Source organism: Leptopilina heterotoma, unplaced genomic scaffold (assembly GCF_015476425.1).
Source record: "Leptopilina heterotoma isolate Lh14 unplaced genomic scaffold, ASM1547642v1 Lhet_142, whole genome shotgun sequence".
NCBI lineage: Eukaryota > Metazoa > Arthropoda > Insecta > Hymenoptera > Figitidae > Leptopilina > Leptopilina heterotoma.
In genome coordinates, this window is record NW_025110861.1 from 806,287 (window position 1) to 825,051 (window position 18,765).

At 23.8% G+C, this 18,765-nt stretch overlaps 1 protein-coding gene across 2 annotated transcripts in view; it reads right to left on the reverse strand.

Moving 5' to 3' along the window:
* LOC122498159 (mucin-4) overlaps positions 1-11,854 on the reverse strand; it is a 94,005-nt gene extending 82,151 nt beyond the window's left edge. For both annotated transcript variants that reach the window (XM_043605771.1, XM_043605770.1), the window contains exon 1: positions 11,425-11,854. In XM_043605771.1, coding sequence (XP_043461706.1) covers positions 11,425-11,433 — 9 coding nt within the window. In that variant the 5' untranslated portion in view covers positions 11,434-11,854. The remainder of the gene's footprint in view (positions 1-11,424) is intronic.
* Positions 11,855-18,765: the final 6,911 nt, after the last annotated feature.

Consider the following 18,765-nt stretch of genomic DNA (forward strand, 5'->3'; position numbering starts at 1 on the left):
CTCAACACAAGAATTCAATTCTTTCGAAAAGTAATAAAATACTTTGCAGAAATTAAATTATTTTCAAAAATTCTCATCAAGAATTAAATTATCTTTATAAATAGATAGGGAAATTCTTCTCAAAAATTAAATTATTGTCAAAATTTTTTAAAAATTCTTCTCAAGAAGTCAATTATTTTCAAAAATTTTAATAAAATTCTTCTCATGAATTCAATTGTTTTCAAAAATTATTATTTAAATTCTTCTCAGAAATTCAATTATTTTTAAAAAATTTAATAAAATTCTTCAAAAAGTTTTCAATTATTTTCAAAAGTTGTTATAAAATTCTTTAATATAATAAATTTCATTAAAATTTTAATTAAATTCCTTAAAAGAAATTAAATATTTTCAAATGTTGTTAATACAATTCTTCATAAAAATTAAATTTTAAGAGACATTCAATATTATTTATTTTTGTATTTAAATAATTGATTTCTCGTAGAATTAAATTTTTATTTTTCGTACTTTTAACTAACAATTATGTAGAATTAATTTTTTTTGAAAAAGTTTAATTGAATAATAATTGATGTTATTGATTTAAAGTAGAATTTCAGTTAAAAATTCTAGAAAATGTTAATTGAATTGAAATGATACAATTAATTTTGTAATAATAAAATAATGATTTTGTCAGTTTTATAATAATATTCTTATGAGTTGTTCAATTTGAATAGGTATGAATTTGAAATTTTCGAACATCTTAATTCGAATGAAAAAAAAATGATGAAATATTTATTTGAAATAAAACTATTGATGTTTTCGAATAATTTGACTTTTGAAGAAATTTGTAAATAAATTTAATAAAAAATTTTGTTGAGTATCTAATAATTTTTAGAGTGAATTAGAATATTCTTTAGGGTCAGGGAAAAAGTCAAAGTTCTGTCTAGAAATCAGGAAAAAGTCAGGGAAAGATAAAGTTAAATTTTTGTGACAATCCTGATAATTCTGTTGCACCAAAACTGTGACTAATTTATAAATTCAATCTCAGATTCTTCCCAAATACGACTTCAAATTTGCAATGTTCACTTTATAGCCACTTAATTAGCACACGTTTCGACTTTTCGAGTATATATGAAATCTTGAATTTTAAATATTCATCATATTATATATTAATATATATATCTTTAGAAAGTAAAGTTAAATATCTAAGATGTGTGTCTTATATGTCACCTTGATAGATATTGAGTGCGGTTACATGATATTAAAGGTTGTACTTATTATGAGAAGCGAAGAGCGAACATAAGTTACCGGAGTGGGGGTAATGAAAGTGAGAGAGAAACTTAAGTCTTTCTCTATATCACTATTGTCACTATTGTCCCCATTCCAGCGCTTACGTCCCGCTTCTCATATAAGTTATGACAACCTTTTAGCCCTATAATTTGAAATTTATATTTTGAATTTATTTAAAATATTAAAATATAGATAGACGTAGGTACTATTACTGTAAATCAAGTTAATACCTTTTTCAAAAAAAAAAATATTTAAGTACGCATATATACGATCATGAATGAAAGGGCGGTATTCATAGTCCCGACTTAAGCAAGGACTTAAGCTTTGCTTGATCAAGTCGGTCTTATTCGAATGAGTCGAGCTTAAGACCGTATGTATTCATAGTCAAAAATAAGCAATTGCTTGGTAAAGGAAATGCAGCTTAAGAACTTCTTGACCAAGCAAATGCTTAAGATGATCTTATTGAGCGTTCGGCTTTTTCCGTCAATATTCTCTTGTATCTACCAATAAGCGATAGTAGATAGCTTATATTTATTAGAAAAAATGACGCTAATGCACATAAAATATCTGATAAGGAAGAGGAGGGGGGGGTCAAAAAAACTGAAAAATATGCATATTTTAATATTTTTAGGATAAAAGTTATAAAGTAAAAGGATACAAGAAATGACTACCAGAATGATGAAAATTGAAATATTCTTATTCCTCACGAAATATTATATTTAGATTCTAAATTTTTCTGTATTAAAAAATAGAAAAAATTATTTTAACTATTATTATATTGTTTCTAAAAAAAATTATTGAGTCAGAATCAGTGAAATTTTACAAAAAATAAGGAGTATTTTTATAATCGAAATGAAAAAAAGCATTTTTATTTGGCCATTGTCTCTAACAAACAAACGACAGAAAAAATTTTGTTTAAAAAAAGTTATTGTAAAATGAATTTTTTTGCAACTTTTTATAAAAAAATCTTATTTTTCCTAAAACAATGAACCAAGAGTGCATATAAAAGGGGTAAAACAATTAACTTTCATTTGGAACTACAAAATTTTTAAAAATAGTATTTTTTAATAATTATTTAATATTAACAGTTTTATTTCCTCATAGGGTGTCGATTTTCTTAGAATCAATTATTTTTACAAATTTTCAAGTATAGCGTATATAAATATTTCAACATGGGGAACAAATTCTCCGGATGTATGTGTGTGGATGCATATCGAAATGTTTTTTCAACATTTCGATGAAAAAAAATACTTTTTATTTCTCGTGAAAATTTTATAAATTTTGAACCTTTTTTCTAAATTATTAAATTTTAATTATTATTAAATTGTTTTTAACAAAAAATCTTTTCATTTTTATTATAAATATTTATAAAAAGACAATAAGTAATTGCTTAAGTCATGTAAAACGTTGACTTAAAATCATAACCTCAATTCGTTCAAATAAGTTCACCGCAAGAAGACTAGAGACAGGAGGGATAACTCGGGTAGTGGGGATGGCTTGGTAGATGAGGACAATGGGGGAAGTAGTAATATAGAAATGTAGTTAGTGCAGAAACGCAAAATAGGTTACTGCGCAAGTAGTGGAAAAAGATGAGAGAGAATAGCAGACGTCAAAACATAGAAATGTCATATATTATATTATGAAGAGGTTATTTTAACGATTATGATTCTTTGACTTTGAAATTCATCGTCATAATAAGGTAGTAAACTGAAAGAAATTTGATAAATTGCAATCCCAAACTAATGTCGAAAAAATATTAGAAATTATTAATAATTGTATTGATAAAAGTTGGATGTTTATTTCATAACCTCAAAAAAACCTTGGTTTGTATTCATATTATATTGATAGAAGGTGGACGTTTATTTCATAACTTTAAAAAATAACCTTGGAAAATTAGTTGTAATACGTAGTAGGTAATTAAAAACAACTTAAATTGTTTTCATAAAAACTTTGCGGTAAACACAATATCACACAATGACAATGTGCAGCACGTGGAAAAAGATTTCTTTTAGCGCGTGTTTGAATCTGAATCGTTTGAATAATCAGCGTGCGCAGAAACCTAATTTTGGTCTATTGCACAAACTACATTTTCAACTATCCGCCTCCATTGCCCTCACATTTTCTGCCACCGCTCTCTACAGGAATACATCGAAGTTACTCCTCCTGTCTCTAGTCTTCTTGGTTCACCGGCAATGTCAAATAAGATCATCTTATTTGACTATGAATACTTGTCATTCTTAAGATGGGACTATGCATCTCAAAATCGAAGCATTTACTTTGTCAAGCATATGCTTAAGTTGCGGCTTAAGGCAATGCTTATTGCACGACTATGAATCTAGGTGGCAGCTTAAGTCGCTGCTTAAGAAATAAGTATCGACTATGAATACCGCCCAAAATTTCCCTTTTTCTGAATGCTTATCAGTTAATGTTCATGTCCGTGTGGTAATGTTTCAACAAAGAAAATGCCGCATGCTGGAAAAATTTTGTATAAACTTTAAACTGTTCTAATAAGGGATCACGGAAATTTGGAAAAATTTTAACCCCTCCCCCCCTACGTCACATTTTTTTACATAGAAATTGGTAATTTTTACACAGGGCGTCACAAAACTGTAGATCCCCCCCCACCCCTTCTTTTACTATTATAATGCATTACAATTATTAAACTAATGCCTTTTTTTTATAAAAGAGGAACCGTCATGTCACTGACAATGAGACACCCACCGCAACCTACATAATTGGAAATTTAAAATACTCGACTTATATTTATATTACATACGAATAAGAGTCTCATAGCGCGACACATCTTTCTGGAAGCTTCTCAGGAATATTAATGAGGTTCAGCGATGAAATCTCTTAGAAAGTTTGTAATGTTCGCCGCCTCAAGGGAAGCTTCAACTGGAATTTCGAGGGCAAGTTCCATGATTGAACATTTACTTCACAAACAAGTACATTAAATTTAAAATAAATTTTTCCAACAATGTACGCACTGTCAACCGAGATAAATGTTTTTAACTCTACCAAAATTAACAATAAAAAAATTTTGATATTTCAACAATGGTTTTGTTGTCGACATAATTTTGAAGGTTTTCCTTGGTTTAACATAAAAAATAAATTTTTTTAGCAAAGTTATAGTATCAGAAAGTTGAAAAATATTCAGGAAATGAAACGGACATGGTCTCTAAGTTGTATCTTAAAACAAACCTGAAGTTCATGGACACTATATTATTTTTTGTGTAAAGACTGATTCAGGAAACTTTTAAGATAATACATTTACAACTTCTTGAAGAAGTACACATGCTTAGATTGTTTAACAAGAGATTTATTTTTCTATGTAAAGAAACTTAAAGTTAACATTACTTTTTTTTGTAAAAAAAAGTGTAAAACTGCACCTAAGATTCATCCATCCGTGAATTATAAATTGAGCGTGAGAAAAGTGTAAAATATTCGCAAATCGTGAAAGGTTAAAGCTCTATGCGCAACTTTTCAGCCCTTCGAAGGTAACATGTCTGGAAGTGAATAATGATTAGTTTCCAAGTGTGTTATATTCATTGAAGTGTTTCCGATAATGGAGTAGGGAAACTTATTCACCCAGATACCACACTAATTAGTGCATATAATGCAATTGCTTCTTTAAGTTGAATGAAAATATTTCTTTCCAGTTTACTTTACACACACAAACACAAGAATAAGAAATTGTCAATCTATTTTCGAAAAATTATAAATTTATTAATTCCAAACTTATGGCTGTTAATTTTTTATATATGTGGGCGATCAAAATGGAATTTTTATGACATGCATAAAAATCTTCATTATCACACCATATTTCTTGTCCTTTCAACGCTTTTGAAGGGGTATAACCTATCTTCAGACAATAAATTAAAAAATGATTGTTATTATTATTTCTAGTAACGAAATCATTAACATTTAATCTGTCAATTTAAATATATGGCAAAAAGTAGCTATCAAAAAATTAAACTTAATGACCAAAAAAACTTGTTTTAGACACTTCACAAAACTGACAAAAATTCTGACTTTTTACAAATATATTCATCAAAAATATTTACTTCTTTCTTAACCTACTAATAAATTGAACTCCTCCAACGGATTTAATTATTCATGAAAGAATTTCAATATTTATAAAAATAATTTAATTTATTGCGAAGAATTTTATAAAAATTTTCAAATAATTTATTTATTTCAACAAATTTTATGCAAATTTTAATTTAAATAATTGAATTCCTGAGACATTTTTATTATTCATGAAAAGAATTGAATTCTTTACAAGGATTTTTACAAAAAATTTTTTAAATAACTGAATTCGGTTTGAAAATTTTATGAAAATAATAAAAATATTAAAAACCTTTGAATTAAAAAAAGTTTTTAAAAATAAATAAATTTTACAAAGAATTGTATTAAATTTTTTTAAAATCATTGAATGTCTGTGTGGCATTTTATTAAATTTGTTTTGAAAATAATTGAATTCTTGCGAACGATTTTATTAGAATTTTTAAAAATACCTAATTGAATTTCAATGAAAAAATTTATTACTTTTAAAAATAATTGAATTTATGCAATGAATATTGTTATTTATGAAAATAATTGAATTTTACAAAGAATTTTATTAAAATGCCTCAAAATAATTGAATTTACGGAAATAATTTTGTTATTTATCAACATAATTGAATTCTTCGAAGAATTATTTATGTAAATAATTGAATTCTTAGAAAGAATTTTATTAAAATCTAAAAGAATAATTGAATTATTTCAAAAAAATTAAATTAAAATTGTGTTTAAAATAATTGATTTCTTTCGAATGATTTTATTAAAATATTTGAAAATAATTGAATTTCTGTTAAAAATTTTAATATTTTTGTAAATAATTGAATTCATCCAAACAATTAAAAAATATATTTTTTTAAATAATTGATTTTTTTCGAGGAAATGAAATGAAATTTTTTAACAATAATTAAATTTTTTGAGCAATTTCTGTAAAATTTTATTAAAAATAATTGAAATCCTACAATCAATTTTATTATTTTGAAAAATAATTGAATAGTTGCTAAGAATTTTATTAAAATTTTCAAAAATAATTGAATTCCTGAAAAGAATTTTATTATTGTTATTAAAATAATTGAATTATTGCGAAAAATTTGAATAAAATGTTTAAAAATAATTGAATTTCTGTGAAAAATTTTGTTTAATTTTGAAAATATAATTGAATTCTTCATAAGAATTTTATAAACATTGTTTTAAATAATTAATTTTTTCGAAATATAGTAAATATTATGAATATTTTATTTTAAATAATTGAATTCTTGAGATAAACTTTATTTATGAAAATAATTGAATTTTTCAATTAATTAATTTACAGTATTAAAAATAATTGAAATTCTTTGATGAGTTTTATTAATTATGAAAATAATTGAATTCTTGCTTAGAATTTTATTAAAATTTTTTTTTAGAAATTGAATTTGCATGAAAAATGTTATTATTAGTAAAATTAATTGAATTATTGTGAAGAATTGTATAAAAATTTTGTTAATTAATTGATTTTTTCAAAATTTGTTTGAAAATGATATTCTAAATTAATTGAATTCATGTGTAAATTTTATTATTTATGAAAATAATTGAATTTTGGATGAATTTTATCAATTTTTTTTAATTAATTAAATAAATAATAATAATAATTATAATAATAATTATTATAATAATAATAATTCTTTTGAGAAAATTTTATAAAAATAGTAGACATTGAAAATAATTGAATTTCGAATATTTTTTGAAAATATAATTGAATCGTTTTAAAGAATTTGAGACTATAATTTTTTAGAAGATTTTTCATTTCTAGTATTAGCGATGAATTAAATGTAGTGGAAATTCTAAAAAACAGAAACAAATTGTAGCTTTTAATTTTCTTTCAAACTTTGAAAATAGAAAAAGCTTTATAAATTGAAATATTATTTGCAAAATTCAAGTAGGACTTAGAAAATTCTAAAGATGAAAGTTATTAAAATTTTTCAAAGTTAAATTCATTTTATTGACAAGTTCTCACAAACTTTGCTTCTCTAAAGTAGTAACGGCAGTAACCTATTCGATCAATTAAATATCAAGCACAATTATTCAAAGTATGCCATTTTCACTTAAAAATAAGAAAATTTAGGCCACGCAATCTCGATTTTTTTCAAGCACTCCTATTAAATTATTCCATTTGTTTGATAGTATTGGAGCATTGAAGCCAACTGTTTTGAAAGTTCCGAATTTTGAATTTTAACGAGAAATCACAAAAAGAAATTGAATTTTTTTCGAATACCTAAATTTAAACTTTCAGTTTTTTCGGTAGAACAAAAAAAATTATATTTTAAATTCAATCACTCATTAATATATATAATATTTCTGGTATTTCTTAAACTGATACTTATATTTTTGATATACTTATAACATACTTTTTTATAAGAGAATGCTTTATAATTTATGTAATAAAAAATTGTACGATTCCACTTCACTTTTTACTGAATTTTTTTTTTAAAAAGGGTCCTATACTTAAATAAAATAAAAAATTAGCATAGGTAGATATTATAAGAAGTAAAAGTCGTTTTGAAAAGTAAAAGTAGTTCCGAAAAAGAGTGAAACAGGAGTTAAACCACTCTTACTATCAGCATCCAACAGTGTCATAAATATAAAAAACGAGAAGATTCCATAATGGTATAAAATAAATATAAAGTAAATTTTTGCCTCTTATAATGGACTTATAATTGGTTTAAAGTATTTCGTAAATGTTTTGCTATATATTTATTATTTTACTATAAGTAGAATAATAACTTTAGATTAATCCCTCATTTATTTTATAGAAATTTAAAATTGAAGGTATACCTTCAATTTTAAATTTCTATAAAATAAATAAGCGTTAGCTTTTTTAAAAGTAACAGTAGTAATATTTCTAATATAAAAAATAACTGTACGCTGATAATGTTTCTCCAAAATTTATTTAATTGTTACAAAAAGAAATGTAAACATTTCTTTTTTTTCATTTTAATTTAATAATTAACATATTTTACTGCAGAAAATTTGTTCTAATAAACCAATTCCCTAGGAATCAATAATCGAAACAGTAAATAAGCATATAAATCAAATATTTGATTTAGTTAGAAATTAGACTTTTGAAATGAAGCTTCTAATTCCTGGTATATATTATGTTAATTCATTTAGTTTAAATAATTAATCATTTAAATATTATCTCAACGAAAAGAGAATTATGTAAATACGTTTAAATACGTTTGCATAAATTTTCTATTAGGTAACATTGGGAGAAATTGACATCTCTTCATACTTCGGAATAAATAATCAAACACGTTTTTAAATAATATTAATATTTTACTATTGGATTATTTTTTTACAGTTAATTGAAAGTACAATAATGTTTAATTAGTAATAAATATTTTTCTAGAAATTTCTTTTGATAATTTAGCAGAGTTAACTTTTGGTATGAAGTCTGAAATTAAATATTAATTGACATTAACAGATACCGGTGTTGGGTCAGTACCAGAAATTCTACTTTTATTACTGACGACAACTTATACGTGACTTAAAAAATTATAATATATCTAGTTTTTCATTACGAAGGTCCAGTTATTTATTTTTTTTTATTTTATAATTTATTTATTTTTATTTTTTTTTATTTTTTTTTTTAATTAATAATCTGTCTTTAAACTTATACAGTAAAAATAATTTAGCGCAGGCCTCGGATCAATTTTAAGGCCCAAAAAAGTCGAAAAAGTAGTTTATTTTAATTTTGTATTGTCATAAAAATTTGATATTTTATTCTCTTACTTTTTAATAAAATTTGATAAATTTTTCAATTACTGTTAGAAAATTTTTGAAATTAATATATTATTCTCTGAAATTCATTTATCTTTTCAAAATTTTAATTAAAAACTTTTGAAGAACCTCAAATTTTTTCAGAATTTCTAAATTCAATTACAATCGAAATTTTAGTAATTTTGTTAAATAATAATGTTTAACACTTATTTATTTTTTCACAAGAAATAAAATTATTAAAAATTTTCAATTTCAAACTTTTTTAAATTTAATTATTTCAAAAAATATCTATACCCAACTTTTATAAAATTCAATTATTATTTTTTAGAGATTTTGACTTAAATTTTTCTCTAAATCAATTAAATTTAATTAAAAAGGTCGTTCAGAACTCAATTAATTAAGTCCAACAAGAATTGTTTTCAATTAGTTCTAGAATATTGTAAGAATATTACAAAATTGAATTAGAAAACAATTATTTTAAGGATTGTTTATTGTAGATAATAAAATTAAAAAAATCGAGTTGCATTTCGACAGGTTTCACTGAATTTAATTATTTTCTAGAATTTTTACTAAAATTTTTTCGAAATTAACTATTTTTAATAAATTTGAGAAAGTTCTTTAAGAACTAAATTATTCAAAAGGATTCAAGTAATTTAAAAAAATTTGAATTGAAAGTTTTAAAAAAAAACCAAGTTCTTTCTTTTTATAAATTCTTTAAATTTAGAAAAAAATGTATTCAAAATTCATTTTTGAAAAAAAATTCAAACATTTCTATTTGAAATATTTTGAAATTGAACTATTTCTAATAATTTTTTCTGTAACTTTTTCAATAATAAATTATTTTCTAAATTTTTTACTGAAGATCTTCTCTGAATCAATTATTATTTTTAATAAATTTTAGAACCTTATTTGAGAATTTAATTATTTATATGCAAAAATTGATTTTTTTAAATAAAAATTGCAACTGTAACTTCTCTTGTATTTTTCTTTTTTGTTTTGAAAGTGAAAAACAAATTTAATGAAAATTTAAGATTTTTAATATTTTTTACAAAACACCGAAAAGCATGTAAATTTTTGTAGAATTTCTAAAAATTTGGTATGTTTTACTACTTTGGATAAAAATTTCCTAACTTTCTTGATTTCTCTGACCTATGATAACTTTTTGTTACTTTCGAAACTCGTAAAAATATTTTCAAAAAAGTCCAACACAAAAATAAATTTTGAAAAATATTTTAAACTAAATTTAAAAAATTTTAGTGGTTTTTATGGTGTAAATTGTTGAAAATGTTGTTTGTTTATTATTTATTTATTTTGTGTTGTTCTTATTTATCTAATTATTATTAACAATGAATTAAGTCTATTTTTTATTTATTTAATTTTTTATTTTAATTTTTTATCTATATATATTAAAATTTTTTTTCTATTTATTCTTAATTTTATTTTCATTTTTATTTTCTTTACTATAATTTTTATTTAATTTTTAATTTTATTGTACAAAAATTAAAAGACTTTAGAGGAAAATTTTTATTTCGTTACATTTCATATTTTGAAAATTTTAAAATAAGTTTTTTTTACCAAAAAAAATGGAATTTTATTGCCAATATTTAGAAGAAAATTTGAAAAAGTCGTATTTTGTTTAAATATATAAGTTGAAAAAAGATATTTTTTGAAAATTGTCGAAAAAAATCGAATCTGAGGCCTGATTTAGTTATGTATCCAGTTCACCAGACGCTCGTGTGAGCGTCAATATTACCTCTTTACCCCACATTCTCAATTACCCCATATGACCTTTCTAAAATATGCTGCAGCCAATGTGTGTCACTTTAAACAATTACCAATTGTCCCAAAAGAAAAGGTTTTTTTTAATATTAATTCATTTGTTTATTTCTAAGTTATATTCACAGTAAAAAATAATTTTTACTTTCAGTCCGCACTTTTGACTAAAACCGTTTGCATTAAAACCCATTTTGATTGAATTTTAGCCTTGAGAGAATGTTTTTAAATTCTAAAATTGCAATAATCTAGTTTTAGGCTCAAAAATAGTTTATTTATTTATTTAATTAATTTATTTAATCTTCTTACTTTAATGTAGTTCATAATTTTCCTAAACGATTTCAAACTTTGGTAAAAATATAATTTTAACATATTTACCGCACACCAAAAATTTAAACCATTCGTTTTTTGGTGTGCGGTAAATATATTACATTTTTGCTATCTTCTACAATATACATAATTCTCTTTAAAAAAAAAGAAAAAAAAAGAAATCCAAAAGGAAATAAGCAGAATTTAGGAAAGGTGTGTAATAAGTAAAGAGAAAATACAAGCATAACTGGGTGCTCTTACCCAATCCATCTTGTCTGCAAGATCAACACTGTCGTGCTCTAATAAAGAGCCGGATGATTATATCCTGTAGGTCGTCACAAATTTCAAGGACGTTGCATCTTCAACGACAATGTCGTGTACCCCACGAGATTTAAGAAACTTGTTTTTCAAAAAAATTTGTTATAACTCAAAAACAAATGTCAATCCTCAACGAAAATTGATGATGGCAAAAAAAGAACAAGAAAAAGAAATGGAGTTTTATCAGAAAAAAAAATAATCACAATTGCACAAATCTTGACCGCGTTCACTGAAACGAGAGGAGCGTCCAACTGGCGCGAAAACAAGACGATATCCCTTTCGCATTCACTGACGAGAGATACTCTTTGGTGCAGAGCCACTGTTACTTTCTTGGGTCGCCGTAACCGCCACCTCCATCACCTCCGTTGAGGCCCCTCCAACTATATAGATATTTCAGAGTTGATGGAAGGAGTTATTGAGAGTCTAGGGACCGTTTCCCATTCCTATATGCTCGATAGAAAATAGAATATATAGATATAGATGTAGGAAAAAGATATAGTGTGTACTCAGTCTACTCTGGCGGGGGTGGTGAAAGGAAGACATTTCTTCCCTTTTCCATATATAAACTTCATCATCCCGTACCTCGTTCTCTCTGTATAAGCAAGTTTTCTTTAATTCTTCATTCCTTTCTTGAATATATATTTGTGTATTTGTATGTGTGTGTTTTCAACACTTTTGTGGTAATCACTTTTACAACCCACGTACGTGGATCATATGTCATGTCTTCCGCAGGAATGCAGTTGCAGGTGTCTGAGGCGCCGCTCAAATATAATTTTTGAGGATTTCGAATCGACGTAACCTTGGACGTATATTTTTAGCGCATATATACGCGAATTTTTTAAAAAAATACTAAACTGAAAATTAATATGCTAGGATTTATCACAGTTGAACAAGTGTTGTTGTTCTTTTTTAAATCTGTTTCTAAATGTTAAATAATGAACAGCAACAAAAATACAATCGAAAGTCTTCATTTTCACACCGCATATTTTCTTGTTATTTTAACGCTTTTTAAGGGGTAACCCAACTTCAGACAATAAATTAAAAAAAGTGAATACTATTATTTCTTATAAAAAAATCATTAATCATTATAATCTGTCAATTTAAATGTTCGGCAAAGTAGGGGCAACGGTTGGCATTAATTTTTATGTAATGTTTTAGCTTTTGTACAAATAGCTACTGTGTTTATAAGCACAGAGTTCTTCAGGATTAAAAATCATATAAATTTGTTACAAACACTTGAATATTTAATAAAATATAAGCATTTTAATGAAAATTTACGAATGCTTCAGTAGTGGGACACTTTTTTCAATAGTCGGACATCAGTCAAACGTTTTTGATTTATAAAGTAAAAAAGATAATTTTTTAATTATTTCCTGTTGGAAAATTTAATTAAAGCTTATTAGAAGTTAATATAATATTTAAATCCTAGTTATAATATTTATAATTAATTATTTATCTACAAAACTTTGTGCTACTTATTGCGCTACTCGAAAATGGTTTGCATCTATAATCGGGCACTATGATTTTTAAAATAATGAATAAAATATTTCCTGTTTAATTATTTTGGAAAATAACACTATTTTCCTAAAATATAAACTTTACACATTCGTTCAGAGTATTCTTTAAAGTAATTATTACAATGCACTATTATTTATTTGACAAAAAACACGAAAGTGCCCGACTATACCTGCACTTACCATACTATGACAGAAATTTTATTTCAAATTAAAACCAAGTCATCGATTATACTAACAACTAACTAACAAAGAAACTATAATTAACTTAGTTACATTTTTTGTAAATAATTGAAATCCTGTGAAGAATTTTATTATTTAGGAAAATAATTGAAATCTTGCCAAGAGTTTAAAATGTATTAAAAATAATTGAAATCCCATGAAAAATTTTATTACTTCTAAGAATAATTAAATTCTTGTAAAGGATTTTATTAAAATTTTTGTAAATAATATTTTTTTTTTTGAAAAATTTTATAAAAATTTAAATTATTATAAAACATGAAGATATTAATCACTTCGAGTCAAAGACTCGGAGTGATCTATATCTTCCTGTTTTCTAATAATATTTTTAAAAGCTATTGAATTTTAAAAAGGCTTGAATTTGAAATTTTTCGAAAATGTTAATTTCTATAGAATAATAATAAATTAATATTTATTTAAAAAGAAATTTAAGTATTGATGCTTTCGAATAATTTTAACAATTAAAGAAATTCGTAAATGAATCCAATAGAATATATTTTATCCTTTTTTTTAGAGTTGATCAGAATATTCTTTAGGGTCAGGGAGAAAGTCAAAATTTTTTCTGGAAATCAGGGAAAAGGAAAATTAATTTTTTGTGGCAACCCTGTATATTGACACTTTAACTGAAAATAATTATTTTATATTTACCTTGGATTCATCAGGTGTTGTGAATTCTTCTGGAATCTAAAAATTCAAATAGTAAATTAGCAAAAAATTTTTGGCTTCATATTATGTATATATAAAGTATAAATCAATTAATTTACCTTTGTAGTTGATGTATTTTTTTGCTCAGAAGTGTGAACTTTTTTCATCACTTCCAACACGGAGAGAAGGGCGTAGTAGATTCTACTGACATGGCAGTTAAATCTACTAAACAGAATCGTTAGGTTTGGACTGACGGTACAGACAGTGCCATCTACTGCACTGTTTAGTAAGATAGTAAGATACACTGAGCAAACAGTATATTCTACTAAACAGAGAGGTGTCGTAGTGTATTATACTAAACATACAGTTGGCGCCACTAACCGGTGCACTAAATGATTTACTAAACGCGTTCTGTCACATTTACTGCAACTCTTCTCTCCGTGAAAAGTCTTTCTACGAAACTGATATTTTCTAGTGAAACTGAAAATTAAATTTCATCAAAAATAAATAGGGGCCTAGAAAATTAATTGTTAAAAGTAAATGACTGAGAATGTTAGTATACAATACAATAAAAAGAAATTTAGTTTTTTCTTTTTATTAAACTTAAAAGACAAATTATTAATTTAATAAAAAAATTGATAACATGTATAGTTAAATTTTAGTTTTTATGTAAATTTAAGAAACTGAAAAACGACTATCCAAAAAATAATTCTTACCACCGCCAGGAAATAAAAATGAAAATTCTTTAGCTCCTAATTCAATTTTTGAATTGCTTGAATTACTTTCATTACAATTATTAGAGCTTTCTGCATAAATTACTCTATTATTATGCTCTTTAATTTTAACATCATTATCATCTTCATCATCATCTTTATCATCTTTATCATCTTTATCATCTTCATCATCTTTATCATCTTCATCACCATTATCATTATCATCATTTTCATCATCATTATCATCTTTATGATCATTATCATCATTATCATTTTCATCATCATCATCGTCTTCATCATCATTATCATTTTTATCATCATTATCATCTTCATCATTATCGTCTTCATCATCATCGTAATCAACGTCATTGCGATTAAAACCATCACTATTATGCTCTGCGCAATAATTTTCATCATTCAAATCAGACTATTCCCATAGTTCGGAAAATGTATCAAATTTAATAGAAAAGTAAAAGATTTCGGAAAAGTTGTTTTTAGCTGTTGCCCATACTTTGACACTCTTATCTCATAATTAATTCTTTATCTGAACTTTAATGTCAAGCATGTAGAGAGATTCTTTGATTGATAAATTCTCGTCATAGTCGAGCATCTCGTGAAAATACAAATGAAAACAATTGAATTTTATAGTTTTATCTTTTCACGCTGTGATGACTCCAGAAGCTAACAATTTTCAACACCAACAGTTATTTCAACTAGAGATGAACATAAAGGAAATAGATTTTAATTTTTTTGTTTCTCTTTCATAAAATAATTATATGGGTGATTCTTCTCACTCAGTGGTAATATTTAGTTCGAGGAAGTACGCTTTTTTGCAATTAAAATTTATAAAATTTTAACTTTTTTAAGAAAAACAAAATATGGTAAAAATCGTAATTATTTTAAGAATATGAATATAATATTCAAAATTCGGAAATTTGAAAATTAAAAAATTTTATATTTTTACCAAAAAGGAAATTAGCTCAGGTAAATATACTTATTGAAGGATTATATTCGAGTGCTCAGTATAATGTAGCCATAAAAGAAAATTGTAAGTTTGTGTTTTCTTAAATCTACAATTGTATATTTCTCACTTTAATCTCTATTGTTCAAAAAAGTCCTTTCTCGCTCCCGGTGAAAAACCATAAAAGTGAAGGCATTCATAAAAATGAGACTAGGTATCTAAAACTTATAAGCTTGGTGCTACTGAGTTATATACGTATATAAATGTACACAAAATATAGTTTTGGGATTTCCAAATTTTGCACCCAAAAATTTGTTATAGTAAAAACACAACTACCACAATTGCTAAAACCCATTTTCCAGTCAGTTTTTCGTCAACTACGGCTAAGTTAGTACCTGTACTCATTTTCTGAAAGTGTTCAACCAAATTAACTCAAACAATATTTATATAATAATTATGGCGAAAAAGAAGAATTTTGTGCTTGTGTGGTGGGTGAAAAGCAAGTTTGCGTCTATCATGAAAACCTCAAATCTTCCAAAGTATGACACTAAGAGGAAAGTCAATGATGAATTAACATTGGAGTGGGTGGACCAATATAATAAGAAAACAAAAGAACTGGCAAGGATTATAATGTTTGGAGGTAAGTGACATTTATTTTATATAATGTAACCAGCATTATGTACGAACATGATAAAGCGCGCGTACACATTCTAAATCATCATCATTATAATGTATAATCATATACATATTATTATAATCATATACACAGTAAAACGTGAGGTGTTAAAATAACACCAGAATGGATTAAAATAATATGCGACAGTTTAATCCCTCTAGGATTAAATTAACACCAGAAAGGATTAAAATAATCTATTTTGGTGTTATTTTTAACTATGAATGAAATTTTACTTTAAATAAAACACCAAAGTCAACGATTTGTAAAATTCAACGAATTTAGCTTCTCCAGGGAGAATAGTAAGTTAGTAAGTTAGTTACTAACTTACAACTAACTTAGTAACATAGTTACTAAATTAAATTGTGTTTAAAAATTTAAAAAAATTCTCGTCAAAATTTCAATTCTCTTTATAAATAGTAAAATTGTTCTCTGTTATTCAATTATTTTACAAAATTTTAATCAAATTCTTGTCAAAATTTCAATCTTATTTTCAAAAGTTTTCCAAAATTTAATGATTTTCAATACCTTCCAGTTCAATAAAATTTTCCAAAAGAATTCCATTATTAAAAAAAATTTGAGTAAACTTCTACGCAAATATTCAATTATTTTCATAAATAATAAAAAATTTTACAGGAATTCAATTATTTACAAATTTTTTTATAAATTTCTTCGCAATAATTCAATTATTTTCATAAATAATAACATTTTTACAGGGATTCAATTATTTTTATAAATAATAAAATTCTTTTAGGAATTCAATTATTTTTATAAATAATAAAACTCATTGCAAAATTTCAATTATTTTTAATTCAATTTTAATCGAATTCCTCGAAAAATGTAATTATTCTTAAAAATTTTATTAAAATTTGTTCAAAGAATTTAATGAATTAAAAAATTTGTTGATAACATTTTTTATGAAACTTTAATTTCAAGAAACATGAAATTAATAAATTATTTATTTTTCTATTTAAATAATTGAATTCTCGTAGAATTTACTAATAAAAATGGTTTTAAAAATAAATTTCAGTGAAAATTTTAGATTATAATTTAATATTAAAAGCATTTATAACGTGAATTTTTAGAAATAATTGAATTTTCAAAAAGTTGCAAATTAAAATCATTGAAATTCTTAATTTTTCAAATTTTTGACAAACTATTCTGTAGAATTAATTCTTTTTAAAAGTTTAATAGGATTTTTATTGAAATTATTTCAAGTTTTTATTTTTTAATATAAATTTAATATTGCAGAATTTCCGAATAATTGAAATTTTGAAAAATTGAATATTGTAAACGAATGAATTTGAAAATTGTCAAAGAATTTTTTTAAAAATTATTAAAAATAATGGATTTATTGAAGAATTTTAGTTAAAAACGCTAGAAAAAAATTTAATTTTAGAGAAGTTAGAAATTATTGCAGAAATTCAATTATTTTCATATTTTCCTGAATAATAAAACTCGTCATAGAATTTCAATTATTTTTAATACAATTTCAATAGAATTTCTCGAAAAATGTATGATTATTCTTAAAATTTTTATATAAATTCGTCAAAAAAATTCAATTATTTAAAAATTTGTTAATAAAATTCATTATGAGAATTTAAATTTTGAGAAACACTCAATTACTTAATATAAATTATTTATTTTTGTATTTAAGTATAATAAAATTCTCGTAGAATTTCCTTATAAAAATTGATTTAAAAATGAATTTCAGTTAAAATTTTAAATAATTTACTTAAAATTGTATTAAAAATAATTGAATTCCTATGAAGAATTTTATTATTTAGGAAAATTATTGAATTCTTGCAACGAATTTTTATAAATTTTGTTTACATAATTGGAATCCCGTGTAGAATATTATATTTTTATGAAAAAAAAAATGAAAAAAATTCTTCTTAAGAATTCAATTATATTTTTACTAATAATAAAACTCATCGCAGCGTTTCAATTATTTTTCACGCAATTGTAATTGAATTCCTTGAAAAAAAGTAATTATTTTCATGCAAGTATTAATAAACCACGACAAAAGAATTCAATTATTTAAAAATTTGTTAATAAAATTCTTTATGAGAATTGAATTTTGAGAAACATTCAATTATTCAATAAATTATTTACTTTTGCATTTAAATAATTAAATTCTCTTAGAATTTTCTAATAAAAATTGATTTTCATTTCATAAAAATGAATTTCAGTTAAAATTTTAGATTATAATTAAATATTAAAAGCAATAAAGCGTAAATTTTTAGAAATAATTGAATTTTGAAATTAATTTTTTTGAAAAAGTTTAATTGAATTTTTTTATATTATTTGAAGTTTTTATTTTCTAATATTTATTTAATTGAAGAATTTACGAATAATTAAAATTTCGTAAAATTGAATATTGCAAACAAATGGATTTGAAAATTGCCAAAGAACTTTTTCGAAAATTATTAAAAATAATTGATATAAAGTAAAATTGTAGTTAAAAAATTTTTGAAAATAATAATTGAATTGAAATAATGAAAATAATTTTGAAGAAGTATAATATTCTTATAATAT